General features: G+C 31.6%; 1 protein-coding gene across 2 annotated transcripts in view; it reads left to right on the top strand.

The window, feature by feature from the left end:
- The window catches only part of LOC146529808 (B-cell receptor CD22-like), a 158,997-nt gene extending 135,162 nt beyond the window's left edge, over positions 1-23,835 (top strand). The window contains exons 9-17 of one of the 2 annotated variants that reach the window (XM_085200449.1): positions 242-372; positions 929-1,088; positions 6,173-6,324; positions 7,453-7,672; positions 10,158-10,373; positions 11,147-11,278; positions 16,533-16,634; positions 17,333-17,487; positions 18,214-23,835. In XM_085200449.1, the coding sequence (XP_085056575.1) occupies positions 242-372; positions 929-1,088; positions 6,173-6,324; positions 7,453-7,672; positions 10,158-10,373; positions 11,147-11,278; positions 16,533-16,634; positions 17,333-17,487; positions 18,214-18,333 (1,388 nt within the window). In that variant the 3' untranslated portion in view covers positions 18,334-23,835. Of the gene's footprint in view, positions 1-241; positions 373-928; positions 1,089-6,172; positions 6,325-7,452; positions 7,673-10,157; positions 10,374-11,146; positions 11,291-16,532; positions 16,635-17,332; positions 17,488-18,213 lie in introns of both variants that reach the window. The other variant, XM_085200448.1, reaches the window with a different exon arrangement.
- Positions 23,836-24,266: the final 431 nt, after the last annotated feature.

Below are 24,266 nucleotides of genomic sequence, written 5' to 3'. Positions count from 1 at the left end.
CTTAATTAAATAAAGAAAAATCCACTTTTAATGAAGATCGGATTCAGTGTACCTGTTTCTTTTCTAACAAGAGAAGTTGTGAAGGAATTAATTTCATATTTTATTTTCTCATCAGACGATTTTACTTGTCTTTATTTTCTTGTTATTAAAAAAATATTGCATATACAAGCTTTATTAAAATAAAATAGTAGATAAACATTGTTTAACGTTAGTTTATTAAACATTTTTAAACTTTTAACAGATGTACCCAAAGTGGAGCTGAGGCTGGGCTCCAAAATGAATCCGAACGACATAGAAGAAGGCGACGACATGTACTTCGAATGTATCGTGAGCGCAAATCCTAGCGCTTACAAAGTTGTTTGGGAGCATAATGTGAGTAAACGACTTAATGTATATACTGTTAAGTACTTAGTTAAAGTTAAAGGGATTCCCGTTTTAATAGAACAAATTATTTGAAGTTTAAATTCGCTTATGATTAAATGGATATGCCTTGTAACTCGGGTAATTGTCTTATCTGTATTTTAAGTAATAAGCTATGCATAGGTACAATTAATAGACTTATTATACTTGTATGTGCCTTTAATATGGATTTGAAAGTACTTATTTCTTTAGGAAATATTATAAAATTTTGAATAAAAAGGCTATAATATTTCACGTTCACAAACGGCCCTATCATAAATTCACGCATTCTAAGCGCTTATCACAATTTATTCTTATTGTATTTCCAAAAAAATAGTAATTTTCGAGACAACTCTTGACACATTATCTCTTACAATCACCTTTATAACGCATTCATTTAAAACAATGACTAAGAGTAAAAGAACGTAAAACGACTCAACTTTAAATTCATTTAATTCGCACAGTTCATATTAATCTTAATTTACCCTTTTACGGGGCAACCCTTATTAAAAATAATCTTCCTTTTTAGGGGCAAATAATGAAGCATAATCAACGCGCTGGTGTCATTGCGGGTTCCGCACACTTAGCTCTACAGGGTGTTTCGAGAGAGCAAGCGGGGAAGTACGTCTGTATAGCGTCTAATGTGGAAGGGGATGGAAGATCCGCACCGGTTACTTTGCACGTTATTTGTAAGTATTTTTTGTTAGAAAAAGAGTTTGTTGACTTATTGTTTTTAAATTGTTTGTTTTTGTCTCTTTTTAAAAGATATATTTATTGTGTAATATTATAATAACTTTTGAAAATAAAAGTAAGCAACATTTTGAAATCATCGAAAGACATATTTTTATAACTATCAAGACTATCATATTTTTACTCGCCAGCGTGTCCAACCATTTTAGGAAGCTGAAAAGACACAATGTGTATTGACATCAATAGCTATTGTTGTATTGTAATTGTGAATTCCCACCATTATTAACATCAATTTCAAAGAAGATTCTTCAAATGAGAATGAAATGTTAAAACTGTACCACATTAAAGTAGTAAATTTTCTCCATAGTGGTATGTGAACGCAAAACCGTTGATTTCACATGACCAGACCGGGAAAATGAAAATAATTTTAACGTTTACAATCTGATACTGTCCTACCACGGCACAACGGTCTTGAATGATTAACTTTTTCTAATAATAACAAGAAATAAGAAATCAAATTGAAAAATATGATTGAAATTCTCAATTTCCAGCAAAATAAAATAAAAGAAACAGTTATGACGTTTTTTTTTGGTGCAGACATAAAAGTTGTAAGATTGGACCTGCTCAAGCCATTAAATTCTACAGTAGCGGCACGTAGCGCGAAATTACGACGAAGTGCGGTGTCCACACTAATCTTTCTCTGGCGCAATATTGCAAAGTTCGTCACTACAAGCAACTTTCAAATGTGACTAGCTCGCTAAAAGATATATAACTAGTACAATATTTCATTCGTCGTTTCCTTTGTTTTAGAGTTTCGAACTAGTGTTTCGTAAAAATAAAATTTGTGTATAAATGTGTAGTGTTTTCAATTTGTGTTGGCAGCAACTTTAGTGATAAATTAGTTTACATTGTGCTTATTGGTTGTTACCGTCTTGTAGCGACAATTGGCATATAATTTAATATTTGTATATGTGGGTTCGATTTCCACTTAAAGAATTGTGTTTTTATACATTCGCGTTTTCATTTCAGTTCACTTCTTCTCCAATCTAGTTAATTAAACAACCTCTACGTAATCTATCCAAAATAAACTTATAGGTATCTTTATTCTAGATTTTCCTAAAATTTGAATAAGCAATATAGATAATCCCCGAATGCAATAGCATATACTATTTTTAACTTCCAATAATACAATATATAATTCCATTCTATTCCATACACTGTGATGATAGCTCTACGACCGTGAAGCAATGTAATATACAGTCACATGCAAATCTCTATTGAAACTCGGTTGTTAACTTCTCTATGTATTTACATAAGCTCGATCGAGATTTCACAACTATGATGCTTCGTGTTATTCTAGGATAACAATCAATACATATATTGTATTGGTATTGTATGAAGTGATGAGTATGAGTCTTACTGAGTGTTGAGTGTGGCAAGATAGTTTTGGAGAGCTATTTATTAAAATAAATTAAATAAAACAATAAGGCCGTATTAACGCAAGCGCAGGGGCACAAGCGGAGCCCCTGCGCCCCCCCTTTGTGGTGTGGATTCTCACTCAGGCAGTTTTTGTCTAAATATTGTAAGGGAACTTTTTGAAACTTTTATTAACCATTAATCAATATATAAACCATTTTATTTATTCTTACTCTATTTTACGATAATAGATGAGATCGTCAAAATTGAAACGGAAGCGTCTGGGAACGGAGTGTCTTTACACTAGGTTCCTAAGTTCCCTCTGCGTACTCCTCTATGTGCGACCTACAGCTTAACACTAGAAGTGCCGAAGATTGATACCCCCCTTGAACCGCCGTCGTGACAAATTTGTCCCATTCTACTTATTATGTTGATTGTTGGTATAATACAAAAAAAATATTATTAAAATAATTCGTAAAATATGTAGACCATATTTAATAATCAATTCTTATTTTTTAACAAACATAAAAGTACCAAAAAATAAAACACAAAGAAAGAATAAAATATTTCTAATACGTTCTAAGGTCGTGACAACTAACTGAATAACTCTTACAAAATTATAAGTTATTGAAATTAGTTAATATTATTAGTAGGCCAAGTAATGCATTAATATATTCTTCATCAGTGATACATCACAGATGATGATGACTTTGCGTGGTGATGCCTCCAGAATTCGGCGGAAAATGCCAGCGGAGTGCATAGGACTAGGTTCCCAGGTTCCCTCTACCTACCCTACAATTACTCACATTTGGTATCAAGTGTTTTTCTGAAATTCAAGCCTAGCTCAGTCATCCCTTCATCTGATACCTCACTTGGACTAGCGGCAAAATTTAGTATTGACACCAATTTTACCCCACTTTTCAGGCCATTATTTTTTAAGATTTATACATAAATGTATAGTTTTCAGATTTTTTCCTGTACTAGTACTACATGTAGATGCTAGCTGCCAAATTTCATAATTCTAAGTTAACTGAAAGTACCTTATTAATTTGATTCCCTTTATAGTGTCGAAATACATGTTTTTTACTATATAAATAGTCATATCTTTTTTTAAGGTCGCTTTTTCAGGAAATCAAGGGACTGTAGATCGTCATATAGTTCATATTCATATACTCATATGAATATCAACTCGATTTCTCCAAGCATTCCTGAGATAAAGGCAGACAGACAGACAGAGGGATGGACAAAAAATGATCTTATAAGAGTTTTTTTTTCCTTAAAAACTACAGAACCTTAAAAATTTAGCCATTGACTGCTAAACCTACTATTCAATTTTTTTCCGCCCCCGCATTGCCCTTTCCCCTCCACCTCGTCCCCGAGGCATGAAAATATGTCAAATTATACCCTCAAATTATAAAATAATAATGGCGGGACAAAAATGACCCAGCGGCAGTTCTAGGTAAATCTCATTTTTTTTCAAAAAGTATGACTGCTATAAAATTATTTATATTTTTAATTAAATAAAGGTGTAAAATTGGTAATAGTAAAAAAAAATCATCTACATAAATTAACAAATAAAAAAGTTATATACAATCAACCTTGCGTTTGGGTCAAAAATGGGACGGCGGCGCTTCTAGTGTTAAAGCTAAAAATATAAATATAATTATAATAATAAATGCTCGAGCTACCTATTATAATATTTAAGAATGAATGTAGTCTACATGATCAACTAAAATAAAAACCCTACAAATCCGCCATTCCTATCAATACTATGATTGATCACAAGTAGATCTAATCTAAAATCCACATTTGACATTCCTAGTAGAACTTTTAAATCTTTTTGTATTTATGAATCTATGATTTTTATCTATTGTGACGAGAACTGGCACAATCGATATGAAATTGGACATACTGTAAAGTTTTAGTTTCATTTTGTATAGCAGGATACCAAGATATTTATATCTATACATACAAATGAACATCATTATCATTATCATCATGTGAGGCTTTCGACGCCCACTGCTGGACATTGGTCTCTTAAAAATATCTTGCATAAAAATTAAGGATATGTAGAATATGTCAAAATCTCGGTAAAAAAAGAGTTGGATAAATCTGAACCCAATGTCGTTATAAAAGAGATAAGAAAAAAGTAGAGAACGAAGGAACTGGTATTTAATAAATATTGCACAGTTGCTGTAAAGCTAATTTCAAAATAATATCGTGCATAACTCTATTATACAAATATTTCATAGATAAATTACTCATAATAACATGGTGCATTTTAATTAAATGCTAAATTATGAAATTTAGTATTAAATTGCTTATAAATTTAGTTTATTAATACGGTCGTTCTAAATTACCTTGGTTACTAGGATAGCTACATAATGTTAAAATATCTGTACACCGCAAACATTATTTCACTGGTGAAAAATGGTGAATACAAGTAGTCTTCTACGAATTCAAAGGTAATCTTACTAATACTTCGATCTTTAAAAGTATTCAATTCTCATAATTAAAATAACAGTTGTTTACAGTTTTATGATTTAAGTACATTTTTTAACATGTTGCCATTTGAGCTAGCCTTATGAATTTTTCCAGTTTGTTAAATTAGTACTGGAAAAAAATCACCAGTAATTTTCATTCTGAAAGTATTTGTTAAGATTTAGTTTAAAACTAAGATGTATAACTATATAGTTATAAATTATTATACGATACCGAAAGGCCTGTTATTGTTCAAAAATTCTTATTTGATTATAATATTATACAGGTAAGACCATAATACTTTTATTCAAATTACATGTTTACCATTTAAAGATACCCCAATTCAAAAAGCTTACCCTTTCCCCATTAGACAATCCCCATTTCCTAATTCCTAAAAGTCAATAAGTATTTATCGTTAGGACTTTTTCAACCATTCGACGGCTCATTGAGCGCGATACGAAAACTTTGCTAAAACAAAGCGGAGGTGAAAAAAAAAGGGGAAAAGAACTCGAAAAGACCTTTTTTCTTTTGGTAATTTAACTTCATCGGCATACGATACACGCGAGTAAATTGTAACGTTAGCTGTTTATTTTCATTTGGAATCGTAAAAGTTTTGAAGAGCGTGTCGTACAATAAATTGAGAGCTACTACAGCGATCTTTTGGGGTGCTTTTTTTGGATATTTTCTTGTATTAGCTATTTAAAAAATTACGTTTTTTTTTTGGAAGATATTTTTTTTCGTATTAAATATAGAAATATATTAAATGAAATAGATAGATCATAAAGACTAGGATAGATGAAAAGAAAGTAATTCTTTTATATATTTTTTTTGTAATAAAGTAAATTTCAAAAACATTTTGTCATTGTTTTCATTGCAATTTTTGTTTTTTTAAAATTATAAAGTCATGTTTATAATTTCATTATTTTTTCTGCACTGACATAAGGCAGTATTGATTGTACACTACGAGTATAAATGTATTTTAATCAGAATTTAGAAAAAGGTTTGCATTATAAAAATATTTCTAAACAAATATTTCATTTCCTCGAATGGGGATTGAACCCACAACCAGTCGGTCTACAGTCACACTTTGCGCCACGAGTGGCCTCATCACACAAAAAAAATAAGCACAAACAAAGAATAAAATCTCATTAAGCCATAAATTATTTAAATTTCCCCTTTTCCGTAGTCAAGCCTGTCTGCAAGAACAAAGTGGCGGCGATAGTAGGCGCGGCTATAAGCGAGGCGGCGCGCGTCGCGTGCGAGGTCGACGCGTTTCCACCACCTGAGAACTTTCAATGGACACTTAATAACTCTTTGGGGACTGTTGAGTTGGAAATGGTGAGTTATATGTGTTTGAAATATATGTTTATGTTTTTAGTTTCGCGCTTTTATTCGTATAGTGGGGTAGGAAGAGCGAACCTATTGTTAAGACGGAGTGTCTTAACGCCTTTCTTGCTTCTCACCCAATTTGCAAAATACGTAGGTTGAGTAACTGATCTCAACGCCCTGCTATGTCTTTTTATCAGAGCTTAAGAGCTTTTTTTTTTTAAACTATATGTAATATCTATAACATCTGCTTTCTAAAGCGTTGTTGAAATTTCGTATATTTAACCTAGTAAACATAATAAAGTAAATTTTAGTTCATAGTTTAAATTTTACCACTTTTGATAATGGACCATTTTCGTTAGTCATGATAACTAACGATCGTTAGGTCTACGCTTCAGAGATCAAGCAATAAAATTTATTATACCTTAATCGCGTTATGACTGAGCAGATTGTTATATTTGATATAGTATAGGTAGATTTTTGTACTATGAATCAAGAAAAACGTTCTATTTTTAATGTTAATAAATAAAATAAAGAGGTAGATAGGTATTCCGACTCGAACTTAACCGGTTTTCATTACATTGTAAATTCAATGGTGAAACATAACGCCGCATTTTGTCATTGCCCTGACGGAGAATCGAACCCAATTGTGCCTTTCACCTATTTTTAATATCTTTATTTGATCTAATAATATAGTAAAAGCTTTTGTTGTTTCATTGCATACTACTCACAGTAAACATTATTATAAAACCAATATTTCATCTATTCATGCTATTTTAGTATTAATAATATTTTTATTTCATTATATGCTATGTACAGAATAAATTTGTTGATATTAGTAAAATTAATATCTGTTTTCAATTGAAACGAGTTGTGAAACAATGAAAAATACTGTTTTTTGTTTAAAAGAATAATGTCATAGTAAGAATGCGTCTAAGTGTAATCGCAATGGTTCTAGGTTCAATCCCACTGGGAAGAATAAATTATTTTCATTTTCCCGTTCGAAAAAATTTAAATATGGCGTTGAGTTACGCCGTTCAATATACAACGTCGTGAATTCTGGCGAAAATTGAAGAATTTCTTAATTTAAATAAAATAAATATAAATATAATATTAACAAAATATCTTTGTTTTGTACAGAGTAAATACACAATAGACAAAACCGGACGTTCAATACTAACCTACACGCCTACAGCCGACACTGATTACGGCTCGTTAGCGTGTAGAGCGACCAACTTGGCTGGGCAGCAAATCGAGCCTTGCAGGTACACCCTTCTACCGGCTGTGAAGCCGGACCCACCTACGAACTGCTCAAGTCTCAATTTGACTGATGATTCAGCGGAGTTGAGATGCTTGGCTGGTAAGTGCTGTTAATAAGTTTATTTTTCTGTATGTTTCTTAACACTAGAAGTGCCGAAGATTGAGACCCCCCTTGAACCGCCGTCGTGACAAATTTGTCCCATTCTACTTATTATGTTGATTGTTGGTATAATACAAAAAAAATATTATTAAAATAATGCGTAAAATATGTAGACCATCTTTAATAATCAATTCTTATTCTTTAACAAGTATAAAAGTACCAAAAAACAAAACACAAAGAAAGAATCAAATATTTCAAATACGTTCTAAGGTCGTGACAACTAACTGAATAACTCTTACAAAATTTTAAGTTATTGAAATTAGTTAATATTATTATTAGGCCAAGTAATGCATTAATATATTCTTCATCAGTGACACATCACAGATGATTTATAACATTGCATAGTAATGCCTCCAGAATTCGGCGGAAAATGCCAGCGGAGTGCATAGCACTAGGTTCCCAGGTTCCCTCTACCTACCCTACAATTGCCCACATTTGGTATCGAGTGTTTTTCTGAAACTCAAGCCTAACTTAGTTATCCCTTCATCTGATACCTCACTTGAACTAGCGGCAAAATTTCGTATTGACACCAATTTTACCCTACTTTTCAGGCTATTATTTTTTAAGATTTATACATAAATGTATAGTTTTCAGATTTTTTCTTGTACTAGTACTACATGTAGATGCTAGCTGCCAAATTTCATAATTCTAAGTTAACTGAAAGTACCTTATTAATTTGATTCCCTTTATAGTGTCGAAATACACGTTTTTTACTATATAAATGGTCATATCTTTTTTTAAGGGCGCTTTTTCAGGAAATCAAGGGATTGTAGATCGTCATATAGTTGATATTCATATACTCATATGAATATCAACTCGATTTGTCCAAGCATTCCTGAGATAAAGGCACAGACAGACGGATGGACAGAAAAATGATCTTATAAGGGTTTTTTATTTCCTTAAAACCTACAGAACACTAAAAACTTAGGCATTGACTGCTAAACCTACTATTCAATTTTTTTCCGCCCCCGCATCGCCCTTTCACCTCCACCTCGTCCCCGAGGCATGAAAATATGTCAAATTATACCCTCAAATAATAAAATAATAATGGCGGGACAAAAATGACCCAGCGGCAGTTCTAAGTATATCTAATTTTTTTTCAAAAAGTATGACTGGTATGAAATTATTTATATTTTTAATTAAATAAAGGTGTAAAATTGGTAATAGTAAAAAAATTTCATCAACATAAATTAACAAATAAAAAAGTTATATACAATCAAACTTGCGTTTGGGACAAAAATGGGACGGCGGCGCTTCTAGTGTTAATAAGTCTTGGAAATGAGAGTAAGAACTGTGAGAATGAATTATTTTCATATTCTCACTCTAGTACTTAATGAAAATACGGCGCTTAGTTCCGTCATACGACACACAATGAAACTTGAAGATTTGGTGAAAAATGGAGAAAGTACTAGTAATGTTACTATACAATTCTATTCAAGGGTTCTCTCTTAGTTTGTTTATGATAGACGATGCGGGTTCGAAGTTTTCTCATGACAAATATTTGTTATGTTCCAGTATCCTTCCTATGAAGATATCCTAAGGATCGAAATCTTGTTACTTGCATAGTATTCAACTAGATCAGATGCTATTCATTTTTAAATAAATATAACTATAGTCCGTTTATAGCAATATAGGCAGAGAAAATTTGTTCCCTGCTCCGTTTCCTACTTCCTGCTAAATTTTTAACCATTGCGTGATAAGTGGCGGGACTCAACGCCATGCTTTAATTTATTATTTGAACGATAGAATTAAAACTACCCCGAATGGGAATTGAATCCACAACCATCGCCTTAACAATTACAAGCTGCTGCTCTACTATGACGGTCTCGACAATCTTATCATCTGTTAACTATAAAAAGATAAAAGATTTTATCCACTAAAATTGTATTTTTATTCTACGAATAGAAACCTTAATGAACTTGCAGTGTGTGTGTGTGTGTGTGTGTGTGTGTGTAGCTACAGAATTTACTCATTAGGCAAATGTGTTCTTATTTTATGTGTATTGGTTTTTCTTCATATTTTTCTTCTTTATCAATTAAAAACTGTTTTTTTTTATTTATTTATTGATATTTTTTTATTAACTATTGTATATATATATCAACATTTTGGCTTTACTGACAAATCTCTCGTAGAACTTAAATTTACGCTCAAAGTTCAAAAATAAAATTGAGATAAAATTATTATGGTGAAACAAAGTAATATATTTTTATAGGTACGTAATAGAGGCTCTCTTGGCGCAACGGCACAGTCTTACTGTAAACTTGACGGGTAAGGGTTCGATTCCCACTCGAGGAAATGGATTATTTTCATTTCCTTGTCCTGGCAGAAAGTGGGATGGATCTTTATCTATCCTACTGGAGCGTAAAGCTAAAAAATAAGTAATTAAAATGTACGTTAAAATTTTTTATTTATTTCGTACCTTTAGGTTACGACGGTGGTCTCCAAACAACATACTTTGTAGAGGCATGGGAGCTGGATACGTTAATAGCAAACGTATCAAAGATTACACCAGTTTGGAAATTACAAGGACTGGGCTCTGGGAAGGAATTGACTCTGGTATTCTATGCTAATAACGCAAGAGGAAGATCTGAAGTGACCACGCTTAGAGTCCACACACTGTCGAGATTGGCTTTACATACAGGTAAATATCTATATATCGATGTTGATAAAACGTATGGTTTAGTGGATAGAGCGCTTAGACGGTTTTCAAAAGATGCGGGTTCAGATTCCGCTTCGTTCAAATTTTTATACATTTTCTTTAAAATTATTTTTCGTTACTAAGTGTGCAATAATACTTTTTATTCGATTTCTTAGAATTTATTTCATAATGTAAAGAGATTTTTTTACCTGTATCTAGAAAATATCTATCTGTAAATTAAGTTAAATATACCTGTAATATAATTCTTATTAAGTCTCCATAACATTACAAATTCAAACATAAATTCTATAATAATGTTAGCGTTACCGTAGCGTGTAGCTTTAATTACAGGTATTATGAAACAAAATTATTACGATTTATTATGTAAGAGAATTTCGTTCACCTTGTTCACATTTTTTAAGTTCGATATAGCTTTTACGATTTATTGTTCAGTTTTGGCGAAGTGACATAGCGTCTGACTGTGATCGTGATATTTGTGGATTCGAGTCCCAGTCGGAGGAATGAATTATTTTTAGTTCCTCGCTTTGGTACTAGGATAAAGCGCGGCGTTGAATTTCGCCACTCAATGTCTTGAAAATAGTAATATAGTGGGGAATATAGTGACTAAATACTGGAATACCTTTACCTACCCTTCTATATGCGGGATACAGCGTGAAGCTAATAAATGAAATTTGGCTATGAATCTCTGCGCCACGACTGGCCTTTTTTTTAAATATCTATATGAATTGACTTTCACTAAAATAAATCTCCCACAGAAGCAAAAAGCACAGGCAACATAGACACCAGCTGGGCCTTGGGCATCATAGCGGGGGCAGTTGGCACCTTACTGTTCATCGTGATCATTGCATTCATAGCCAGGAAACGACATCAGCCCCTACAGTATGAAGGTAGCGTACAAAGTATGTTGAAATAATTATATTATTATAACTTTAGTTATTTTTTAATAACTATGAATATAGAAGAGTAGAAGAAGTGAAATGTTCTATAAATTAATAATATACAATTCATATATATTTTATTTATTGTTGAAAAAAATATATATTTTGTCTAATATAATAAATTATATATTATATATATTAAATTTATAGCCGTCCGAACTCACGATAATATGAATAAATCAAAAAGTTAACTTACAAGGGCGTCGGAGGCTGTGATCATTTTTTTTATCATTCCTATAAGATTATTCCCATACGTATATTTTCAATTCAGAAAAACAGAAGTAGTACTTTTCCATAACAGCGATGGTTTACCACGACCGTTGGAACATACCATATATCATGGAGCATCGCGTGAAAAATAACTATAGTTTAACTTTGAAATGGGCCAAGTTTGAATTTTTATGATACCATTATCATCACCTCTAGTGACAAAGCAATTTATATACAAATAATGTGGCAGTCGCCTCCGTAATTAGAAAATTATACTGCAATCAAAGTTGAAGCTTGAGAATTAGTTTAAAGAAGGCTTAATTATGTTTTGTCAGACGAGAAAATTATTTTGAACTGTAATTTTAGTCCTGTAAAAGCTTTTTAATTGTTTTTAAGTCTCTTTCAGACTTTATGCCTAGGAAATTTATTACACGTAATAGTTATTCCTACTCAGTCATTTTAATGAAAAATGTTTTTAGATAAAAAAATTATAGTAGCTAGAATTTTAGATGATGATGACGATTTTAGATGATACCTTTCTAACAAATAATTTTAATTTCGGTTATGTCTCTTTGTTTCTTCAACCCAGCAAGCGTTTTAACCACCAGTACCTTCTTATCAGCCTACATCAATATTATTTTGTACTTGTAATTATTTATTTATGTTGTTTAGCGTCTTTGTAAATTTCCGAGAGGCGATTTAATTGATTCTTAAGTTAGAATAATAATATATATTTTAAATATAATTAATTCATCTATGTTTATTTAAATTATTATGTCGATAATGTATGAAATATTATTTACTTAATACTTTGTCTAAGTATTCTATAAAATATATGGATGTTGGTGGTATTGTATGGATGAATCGAGACGAAGGAATGTGATACGTGTTGGCAGGCAGGCAATGAACGTGTTGCGACCTGTGTACTTGCTTGCAATTTATGCAGATTTTTATTGGTATTATTGGTACTTACATATGTAGTAACGCCACATCCTCGTCAGATTTAGCGGATTTTAACTGCAGGTTAGGTTAGGTAAGGTTAGTTATTTTAAAGCTTAGAAGTCTCTAACCTAACTTACACATAAAAACCATTAAATTTCTAGCTCTAGTATTAGAATATAGACCAAGTTTTATTTATATTACACTTTGCTGGTGAAACAACAAGTTATCTATACAATCCTTAAGGATTTTATGTAGGTTAGGTTAGGTAAATTATGTAATGACATTAATATTTCATAAATTGTCTGGTCGCCTCTGTTATTCTACACAATTCTGGGTAATTGTACAGAATTCTTGAATCATACATTCAAGCAAAACCCACATTTCAAATATAATTTATAATTATCTGACAGTGATTTATTTAATTGATTAAGTACTTAAATAAAAGGCAATAACGATTAATGGCGACTGAGAAAGGACACGGACACGGGGAACAATAGAAAAAGTGAACCGCAAGAGAAAAAAAAAGAAATTAATTAATCAATCTTTCTCAGGATTCCGTGCAGTGAGGCCGGATTAAAAGTTGAATCTTTTTTTCCGAAATGAAGATGACTCCTAAATCCCATCGTAAATAAAACCAGGGCACTAAGCTGATCACGGACATTTGAAAGCTTTTGGCCGATATCCAGAAAGGAGCGTTGTAATCAACCAAACGCCAAAACCTTTTTTTACTGTCATTCTACTTTTAATACGAGTTAGGCATAAAGAATATTGTATTTAGACACTCGATTGTTCACTTTTTTTATTAAGAAAGTTAGCTACCAGTATTTTCTCATAGCAATGTAGGCAGAGGCATCCTAGTGTTAAGTCACTCCGTTTCCTACTTTCCGCCAAATTTTTGAGGCATTGAATTTTAAATGGCAGAACTCAATACTTTGTTTTGTTTATGTATTTAGAGAAATGAAAATTAATTAACTATAATAATTTCCCGTGATTGAAGACCGAACCGTCGCGTTTAAAGTTAAATGTCCCACAGCGCCATAACGGCCTCGAATTATGAAATGTGATATAAACAACTGCTCTAAAGTTATTAAAATACAGAATTGTTTTTTTTAATGCTGATTACTAAATTAATAATTATGTTGTAGAAGCGGGCGAAGCCGCGAGCACCCGCTTGATTATTCACGTTAGTGAATTTTATTTTATTTTTATCAAAGTCTACTTTTTTATAGAAGTCAATAATAAAATATAACTAAAACATTTATTTTACAAATATGTAAACCAGTCAACGCGACTATAACGTGCCAAAGAAGTACCAAAGTATGATAATGTGAACTTTATGAATGTGTCGAATTTCCTACACCAACTTTGTCGTATCCAATGCATTCTATTTAAATGTGATTTACGTCCCGCATTTCAACAGATATTGCAGATGTTTCGTCAGTTGGCGACGTTTTTATTAAGTTTCCATTCTCGAGAGGCCGCAAAAAGGAATATCGTGTTTGTATTCAGATATTCAAAGTGCAGGGTTAAATTTCAACTTGTAATAGATATCAAATTTTGTATTGTGGATATCGAATTTGCATTTCTTATTTTATCGATTGTTGTTTTTAGATAACCATCGTCGTGGAAATTCTCGCTTTTGGGATTCGCCCTTTAATGTAATAAAGTGGAACGTGAGAACCTAGTGTTACAACACTCCGTGTCCATTAAAACACAAACCATAACTTTCCGCGTTTACTGTCTCTGCGCCACTACTTTCCTCATAGTAATACTAGATCATAAACGTCATATTACTAGAAAAAAAAAATACTAAAATGACTACAAAAAATTATTACTCAAAGTATAGAAAGTATGTACAAAATATTTTATGTATTTTGTATTACTAGAATAATCTATTTTTTTCTGTGCCAGGACATGCCAGGCCTTGTAACCGTATTTTTGACCCCAAATGTGATTTTGCGTGACAGGCAACAATCCCATTATTATCGACACGAAATATAGATTACTACACGTTCTGTCGAATCGAATACTATTTTCACTTGTACTGCCATTTTATTTAAACATACTTTAGAAAGGCTGCTCATTTATATGTAACTAATAAAAATATTTCAGTATTAATGTATTATAAAAAAAATATAACAGTTTTGTATTTATATAAAACTATTTTTACTATAATTCTTAGTTGCATATTTTTACTGAGATTCGAACAGTAAACTCGAGACTCACCAACTTGGAGATTAAATACCTTAAACTTAACAGTAACTTCGGAATTCACTAATTATTCGGTATAAACAATAGAGAATATTGGCAACAATAGAAGCAAATTTATAGGATGAACACCACAACTAAATAACAAATAACTTAGTTCCGCTACCGTATAGTTTCTGTATTTTAATACCCTCGCTAACGTTTGCGTCTTACACTAAAGTGAATTTTAAGCGCTCGCTAGCGACTATCGTTTTATTTAGCGATGTGTAATTTAAGTTGTTTTTTCAATAAATGTATCTTTTGTATTTAACAGAGTAAGCAGTGATATATTTTTTTATCTTCACGCCATATCTCACACATAGCAAAGTTGGAAGGAGGAACTGGAAGGAACCTAGTGTTAAATGTCTCCCATTCCTTAATAAAAATAGACTGCGCCATGCCTCAGAGGAAGACTGGCCGGAGAGAAAAATAATCTAAAGAAAATCATTATATTAACTTTTTGTTACGAAAAAAAAAACTATATTTTTAAGATTAGGTAAGGATGGTGCAAATATATATTCCCACGAAAGAGAACCAGTAGCCACCGTTATACACATCACCTGCCTAACTTAGCCGTCTGAAATACAGATACTGTAATAAGCTATAACTGAACTTTGGAAAATGAAGATATTTCAACTGACATTTGTTGCATGCAGTCAATGTCTTAGTCACGAAATGTCAAACCTCACTGCAATATTGTACCGTTAAAAGAACACTCAAAGTGAAAGGTCAGAAAAGTAATATAAGTTTAACCGGAAAGAGGAATTTCTAAACATGACGCTTTAATAACTTTGGCAAACATGTTGCATATATTATGTTTGAAATTGTCGACAGTTTTATATAATATTTCATTTTTGTATTAAAATGTTAGTGCTCTTATTTTTCGAAGAATTAAAGTGGGAAGAAATTTTTTTTGTTATAGATTTTTTCCTCAATTCTGCAGTTAGACTTAAGTTATTAGTAAGAGTGGTTGTGAATTCGAAATGTTTTGAAGAGATTTTCACTTTCTGCCTAATTTTCGAGATGTTTGTGTGTTGAATGGCGAAACACAACGCTGCGCTTTGCCTCTTTACGGCAGCGAGGAAATAGATAAGTTTAATTATTTTATTACATTGAGAGGGAATTGAACCTGCGACCATGCTTGTGTCCTTGTGCCACCACTGGTCTCATAGAACTTATATTAAATAAATATATTCTATAATGAAGAAACAATTTATGTAGCAATAAAATCATTATAAATTTATCGGAGAAAATTTGCGCTACCACACTTATGTCAATTCCGTACAATTAATTACGGACTATCCAATTAGCTTTGATTTATTAAAAGATTACTTTGTTTTACGAGCAGTGGTAAAATTTGTTTACCTGATTTTTTTTTATTTCCACATTTTGGGGGAAACGAGAACGGCCTTAGTTATATACGTATCACTCCGTTCTCCACTATACGTATTTTTTTTGAAGTATTCAATATATAATGAGATAGAGGAAAATAAAATATGAAGGATATAAGATTAACATAAGACTCGTCTGTTTCCTGCTTTCCGCCGAATTCTTGAGACATTGTGTGTTGAGTGACGGGGCTCAACGTCGGGCTTGCCTAACAAAAGCAATGAAACAAAATAAAATTTAATATAATAATCTCGGAGTAGAATCATCAAATCTATGACCATCATCATATATGATTTGCTACATTCCCTTCTAAAAAAAATTAATAAAACACAAACATCTACAATATTTCTTTATCAATCCAATAAAATATGTCAATTTAAATGAAATCCATACAATAAAGAATATGTTGTTTCAGCTCCCATGCAAATGGCGAAAGCGTATAAGGGAGTGCACAGCTCCAACCATTCTCTCATACAGCCGGACGACAAGAACCCGGATGTAGTGCCTCTTGGGAAAGGTAAGGACTTCGTTATCCTAGCTAGATGGAAAACAATGATCTTAGGATTTTAGTTTTGTTTAGATTGCTTTTTATATTGAATTTGAAAGGATATGCTCGGTGGTTTTTGATTGATATTATTTGTAGATATTCATTCTCATGATAAAATTGGTATTTTTAACAATTTTAGAGAGATTTTTTATTAAGGTTCAAAATATGTATTTTTTTATTATTATCTGTTATTCGTTTTACTTATTATTCAATAAAATAATTAATTGTATTGTTTTCCATTTCGATATATACACTTCTTAGTGTCAATTTTCATTATCGATGCTTATTCTAAGTTACATAGAAAAATAAAATATTTTTTTTCTCGATCTGATAACAAGGCAAAGCGCAGTGTTAAGTTTTAACATGCAACGCTGGAGGTATTGGGGAACGGGGTGTCTTAATGGAAACGAAGTGTCTAGACACTAGGTTCTCAGATTCTCTCTGCCTATCCTACTATGTGCTAAATACGGCGTAAAGCTAATAATACTAAGATATAACTCAGAAGACAATGAATAAATAACCTACTACCTATATGTTATAAAGTATATAGTAATACTAATCTAAGGGCGCAGGACCGGACGGAGTGGCGAGCATTGGGGGAGGCCTATGTCCAGCAGTGGACCTTAAAAGGCTGGTGGATGGAATTCTAATCTCTTTTATTATAACAGATTTCAACTGCACACGAGACTCAGAGCGACCACCGGAGCCTCCACCCTACAACGCGGTAGTATCGCCTCCGGTAGGCTCATCCAGGAGCGTGCAAAGTCTTCACGACAGGTCTAACACGCCACACACGCCTAACACTCCCGTGTCGGATGCACAGGTTTTTATTCTTTTTTTTTTATTTGCCATCCCGCTCTATCCCGCATATAGCAAAGTAAGTGGGGACCTAGTATTGAAACCCGCACAAATGTAAATAATATAATATATTTTATTTTAAAACAAAATAATTTAAGAATACATTCCTACATTATATTAAATACATTATCTTATAATAAATAACAAAAGAGACATACGACGGATAAGCATTTGAAAGTGCCGCAAACAAGAGAACTCCCTGCGGAACTGTCATCTCTCTCACTGTATACGCCTACCACATTGAGATAAACTTGAAATGTACATTTAAAACTTCAATATTATTTATTTAATAATATGATACATGTAATTATTTTATTTTGCTATTAATAGATTTGGAAATATTATCTAGAATCTAAGATTTTGGTCTACCAGGTGCAGCGTGTTAGGTGTTCGATTCCCAATCGGGGAAATAAATTGTTTTGATTTTCTAATTCTACTAATACGGCAAAGCGCGGCCTTGACAGCCACTCAACCCGGAATGTCTCAAAAGTTAGATGAAAAGTGGGGAACGGAGTGTTTTAACACCAAGTTTCTTCTGCCTGCCCTACAAACGAAAAATTTAATTACTTCGAATGAGAATTGAACCCACAACCGTTGCGCTTACAGTGGCACGCTGTACCACTGCATTACAATGGCCTCAAATTCAAAATAAATATATATATAAGTATTAAACATTGTTTGTTTGTTTCAGAGTATCGGCACGTTAGCAGATGATCGGCGTAGCGTGACAAGCGGGACTCTATCCAGGAGAAGAGAGGTGGTCACAACGAGAACCCCACTCTTAGCCAACGCTAGAGAGAGCTGTGTCTAGACTGTTATATATAAATATTTAATATTGAAGGAAACATTACATTATACGTATATTATATGGTTTTGAGTAATCCAAAAATTACAGTCTTAAAATTTTGAAAATTATTACTTTGTTAATCGTATTTCTTAAAATCTTATTTAGGCCAGTGGTAGCGCAGAGGCATAAAAATGTTACTGTTAACGTGACAGGTTCGATTCCCATTCGAGGGAATGAAATATTAAATGAATTTATTATTGAGTTCCGCCACTCAACACGCGATGCCTTTAGAATTCGGCTGAAAGTGGGAGCGGAGTGTCTTAACACTAGGCTCCCTCTGCCTACCCTGCTACAGCGGAAGCTAAAAAAATATATCATAAAAAATACCTTATAAAAACACTTTAATCATTCAGTTGTTATTATTACGCATATGTGATTAACATTAACATTATCAGAAATTTTCAATTGTTGGACTTGACATATTTCTTCATTGTTTAGAATTTAAAAAAAATAGTAAAATGGCATAGTGTGAGTCACTACTAGTTATTCTTTATAAAAACATAACGTTCCTATAACTTAATATTAAAAGCATATTTAATTTTCTTCCATCAAGACTTCAAAGAGGTCAAACGCAAAGAAGGTTAATTAAAAACACAGCAAAATCTTCGCTACTATTATAAGTAATTTCTTGCAATATTTAATGAAAAATCTTTTGTTTGTATATGACAAACGCAAATATAACGTCTTTTTTCACGCTTTATCCCGCACATAGCATAGTAAGCAGAGTGTACCTGGGAATCTATTGTTAAGACACTCTGTTCCCATTAAAACTCTTCAGTGCTCTATTTTCCGCCCAAATTACGAGGCTAGTGGGTTGAGCTGCGGAATCTTGTTATTAGAACGAAGAAATGTAAATATTAAATATTTCACTACCCCGAGTGGGAATGGAACCCGCAACAATAGCGCTTACAATCCTTGTGCCTATCCACGACAGCCTTAACATACATTACTCAAACTAAGTCAAAGTATATTAAATTAATATAAGATTGAAAAAGTAATATGATTACTTCCAAGATTAAATCTCGAAACATACATCAAGTGAAATTGGAAGTACAGTTCATTAAAGTGCACGAAATCTCAAAAGAACCTGATGTAATTTGAAAACTTTATAATATGTAACTTTGTGAAGGTTTTGTATAATACAATTTATTTTTTCGTATAAATTGAATATGATATTAAAAAATTCGTGGAGGTAAAGTGATATCATACTATTTACCCTAATTTTCGCTCTTAGGTCTGTATTTATAAACCGCTCTTAAGTCTGAGATTGATCTTGAGACGCTGTTATCATTCATAGACATAAATTATGAATGAAAACGGCATCTCAAGATCGATCTCAGACTTAAGAGTGGTTTCATTCGGACCTCTGAACTCTAATCTAATTTTAGCGTTAGGTAACTTTTGCATCGTATTTTAGTCCGGTAGTTGAAAATTGTAAAACAGTTGCTCAAAGCGCCAGTAATTCTTTGAGCAATAAAGAAAAGGCTCCCTCACAAAGCGAGTACGGAGCCATTTTCGATTCAAATAACAAATAACAAAACAAAATGAAATTCACCTATGCAGTGCGCAATCTGTATACTACAGTTTCAATAATCTTAAAAATGCATTAGATCAACACGACTAGTACGAACGAGTGTTTGAATGTATGAAACAATATGCTTTCGAGCGGCGGAGAGATTTTTTTTAAATGTCATCTGTCAAACGAGTATAGAGGTTTTACTTTATGTAAAATATATATGTGACACAGATATTTTTGTCATTTATTTTCTTTATATGTTTTACTGCAATCTAAGTGGAAACAAAAAAGAAGTGGAACCTAGTGTTAAAACACTCCATTCCCCAAGTTTCAAGATATTGTGTGTTAAGTGGGAATCAAACGGACAATGCGTTACAGGCAACCGACATGCCACCGCGCCTCACCTCCTTCTTCAAATGATAAATTATATTTTACTATTAAAGAATGTAACAAAATAAGTAACTTCATATCCATACGTATTCGCCATATAAGAGTACAGAAACACAACATAAATATTTGACCCAATTTAAATATTTAGAAAAGTACTGCAGTTATACTTGAAATATGCGGAAATTCGGAACAAAAGAAAACCTGTGGATTATTTCCACCGTGATATCATAGCGTGGGGCTGTAGTGGAGTAGCTTACGTTTTTAAGCCAATAGTTATTTTTCGATAGGTTGTCATCGGTTCTTTTTTATTGGTAAATTACATATTTAATAATATTTTGATATTTTAATAACATGTATATAAAAAGGATAGTTTTAATTCTTTATTTGGAGAGATTAATTGCTTCCGATACAAGTCTTCCAATAACAAAAGTAAAAATGTGATTTATACGAAGAACCACAACCAAGATTCGAATCCACTTACCATACAAACCAATCAATAAAACCTTCAATCTCACGATCGAGTTATAACTAGACATTCAGTCATAAAAGAATTAATCTAAAAGTGTCAAGTGCACTAGGCACCGTTGCGGACAACGCACGTCGAGCGGTGTATGGGACGTGAATAAAACATGGGGCCGGCGTCGCAGTGACGCGTCGCAGTGAAACTATAGCGGCTAAAGTAGAATGCACGGTGAAGTTTTTAGAAGGGAAAATTAATTTTATTATAATTATATGGTTTTTTTAAGGCTGTGGTGGGGTGTGAGTGTGGGTGTGACTGTAAACGTGACGGTTGCGGGTTCGATTTTCACTGAGGAAAGAAATAGTTATCATGGCGAGACAATATTCGGAGTTAAGTTCCGACGGGTTCCGAAAAGTGGGAAACGGAAGCGTGTTTATAAGAATGGAATGTCTTAACACTAGGTTCCAAGGTTTGCTCTGCCTACCTTGCTGCCTTGCGAAAACGAGAAAATGAAAAAAATAAATATTTTCATTTCGTCAAGCGGGAATTGAACTTGAAATTAAATGCTTGTGTCCCTGCGCCCTCATAATACAATTTTTTTAACAAAAAGGACGTCAATAAAAAGCTTTATACAAAAGATAGAATTCCACACAATTTCTAAAAGAATTAATCTAAGAGTAGGTACCAAGTGGAGGCATCGTTGCGGAAAACGCGTCAAACGGTGCACTATACGTGAATAAAACATAGAGTTGGCAGACTATTGCAACTAAAGTGGTATCCACAATAGCTGGCTAAACTTCTCTCGCACTATACTACTGTATTAGTAACACTCTGTATAAAGGTGGCTATTTCTTTTTAAATTTTCCGTCAGACTTTCTGGGAAAATTGGAGTTTTTCTCTTGTTTTATTTGTTTTTTTGTTACTAAAGATATTTTTTTATCATCAGTTTATACAGCAAAATTATTATTTTGTTTAACACGCGATGCCTCCAGAATTCGGCAGAAAGTGGGGAAAGTAGTGTCTTAACAATAAGTTCCCTCTGCCTACCCTGCTGTGTGCGGAATACAGCGTGAATCAAATGAACTGTAACTTATTTATAAATGGATATTATATTTTTTTTTAAATTATACTAACAATTGCCTCTGCTATATTACTTTTTTGTATATATTTTTTATTTTGATTTTGCCCAAGTCTTTTACAGTAAATTTAAAAAATCTGTTGGGGTGTACAAAATAAATAATATATTAAAAAAAGGAAAATCAACTGACCTTGCCTTGATAATATTAATATACACTTTGTTTTTTATAGCCTGCCATATGTAAAATACAGGGTGAAACCAAAAAATACGACTAACATAATTTCTTTTTAAATGAAAGTGTAATAAATTTTAAAATAGGTATGCCTACATACATATATTTAATAATTTCTAAAAAGAAAATACAGGCAAATACAAACACTTTGTCTCACATATTTTCATATCCCCAGTATAGCGGCATTCACGCTAACTAAAGTACCATGATGTTTCCGAAGAGCTCACGAGTTGTTTTCATCTACACTAGCGTTTGTTATTCTTTGTCTTTAGAAACTACGAGACAAAAAACTCTTGTAAATATTTTTACATATCATAGCAGAAATGTGAGTGTTATTTTATGTGGGATATTTATATTTATGTATATTAATATATATATGTCTATTAATTTGTCCTTCAATCATATCAATATTATATTATTGACCGATCACTGTGTGTGTGTTCATATTAATGATACATGATATGACTGTCTGACTGAAAGGTTGAAGGTTCGATTCCCATTCAGGGGAAATATTTTTTATTGTTTCTTTGGTTCCGTAACAAGACAAAGCCCAATATTTCGAATATAAATATTTAAAATAGGGCAAAACTGGGTTCTCTCTAAGTTATATTTAAAATAGGGCAAAACTGGGTTCTCTATAAGGGAAAGAGCGTGAAACTAAAAAAATATTTAAAATAATTATAATATACAACCACACGTGCCATTGATTCCATTTATTGCATGTACATTATTTTTAAGTAAGTACTTAAAACAATCTACTTTATTTTAAAAACTTCTGCATACGCTGACAATATGTAACTCGAATGGAAATTATAAACCAATATGTAATGTTACCTTCAATAATAGGATTGTGTAAGAAATGTAATATTGTAAAAAATACATATTCTAAAAATATTTTTATTTCTAAAAAAAATATAATAGTCAAAATTTTAACTATGTAAATAGGAAAAATGCTCATACTGTAAATGCGAATGTATGGAAAAAAGTTATTTAAATATGTTAATATTTCTATTGTAATTGAATTAAAATAACAAAATATTATATTTCATTTAGTTTCAATAATTTTAAATGAAAATATTTTCATAATTCATTGTTTTATTAAAAAGTTACTTTGATTTGTATTAAAACGAAACAGAGACAATAAGTGAAAATGCGTAGAAAATAAATTATTGCGAACTTATTCAGTTTTTAAATTATAAACTATCATAATATCTCTGTCATGTCTTAAATGAATAGCTGTTTATACACAATTTTAATAAAAAGTTATAATCTTTTCTATGAGCCCTTTCAACACCTGAAATTATTAGAACAATTATATATTATATTGCACTTTAAACGTGTAATTTGTATTATATGAATATGAAAATGAATTCACTGTGATGCTATAAAATTTATTACATTTAATGTTAACTAAAATATTACGAATAATTGTAAATAAATTATATGTTGTCAACTTTAATTTAAGAAAAATTGGAACTTAATATTGCCGTTTTCTTATAATGTAAATAATCTATATGTAAATGAAGTACTATTAAATGAAATAAAAATTTAAATTGTTATTAATAATAAATGTAACATCATTATTTTGCAATTCACTATCATTGTGTTTAGATTTTTTATTGTAAATAAATGAAATTACTATTAACATGTGAAGATTTAAGTTTAATGGGATAATTACATTTTAAATAAATTATAATTTCAGTGATTTTCAAAGACTTCTTGACATATCGTAAATATTAAGCAGATATGTGTAATAATTCTTGAATAATAAATTTGCTTATTAGTAAAAAGTTTTTTATTTAATTACCATTACCATACTATAACATACTATTATAAAAAATACTTTATTTCATTTAAAATTTATTAAATTCAACAAAGACAAGCAAAAAAGTAAAAATAAAAAAAAATGCATATAGTCAGTCAGTCAGTCAGGTCTCAGTGTATTCAATAAATAATAATTATTATTATCGCCTTACGCTTCAATTTATTCTCAGATTAGCATATTATCTGCTAAGTAGTAAGATACATAATAATTATTGATTTGGTAAACATTTGCGTAATGTCCAAAGGCTGTCAAATTATTAGATTGTATGCTTAGTATCTAATGACGACATATTATTATAGATATTGAAATTAGTATCATGTTTATTATTCTTTATTTCTGTTGAAAGTTGATAATTGACAAAAAATATTTGTTTTGCTGAATAAATAAAGAATTAAA

This window comes from Heliconius melpomene, chromosome 17, assembly GCF_056956725.1.
Source record: "Heliconius melpomene rosina isolate 202511_hmr_F chromosome 17, ASM5695672v1, whole genome shotgun sequence".
NCBI lineage: Eukaryota > Metazoa > Arthropoda > Insecta > Lepidoptera > Nymphalidae > Heliconius > Heliconius melpomene.
This window is presented reverse-complemented; position numbering and strand designations above follow the sequence as displayed.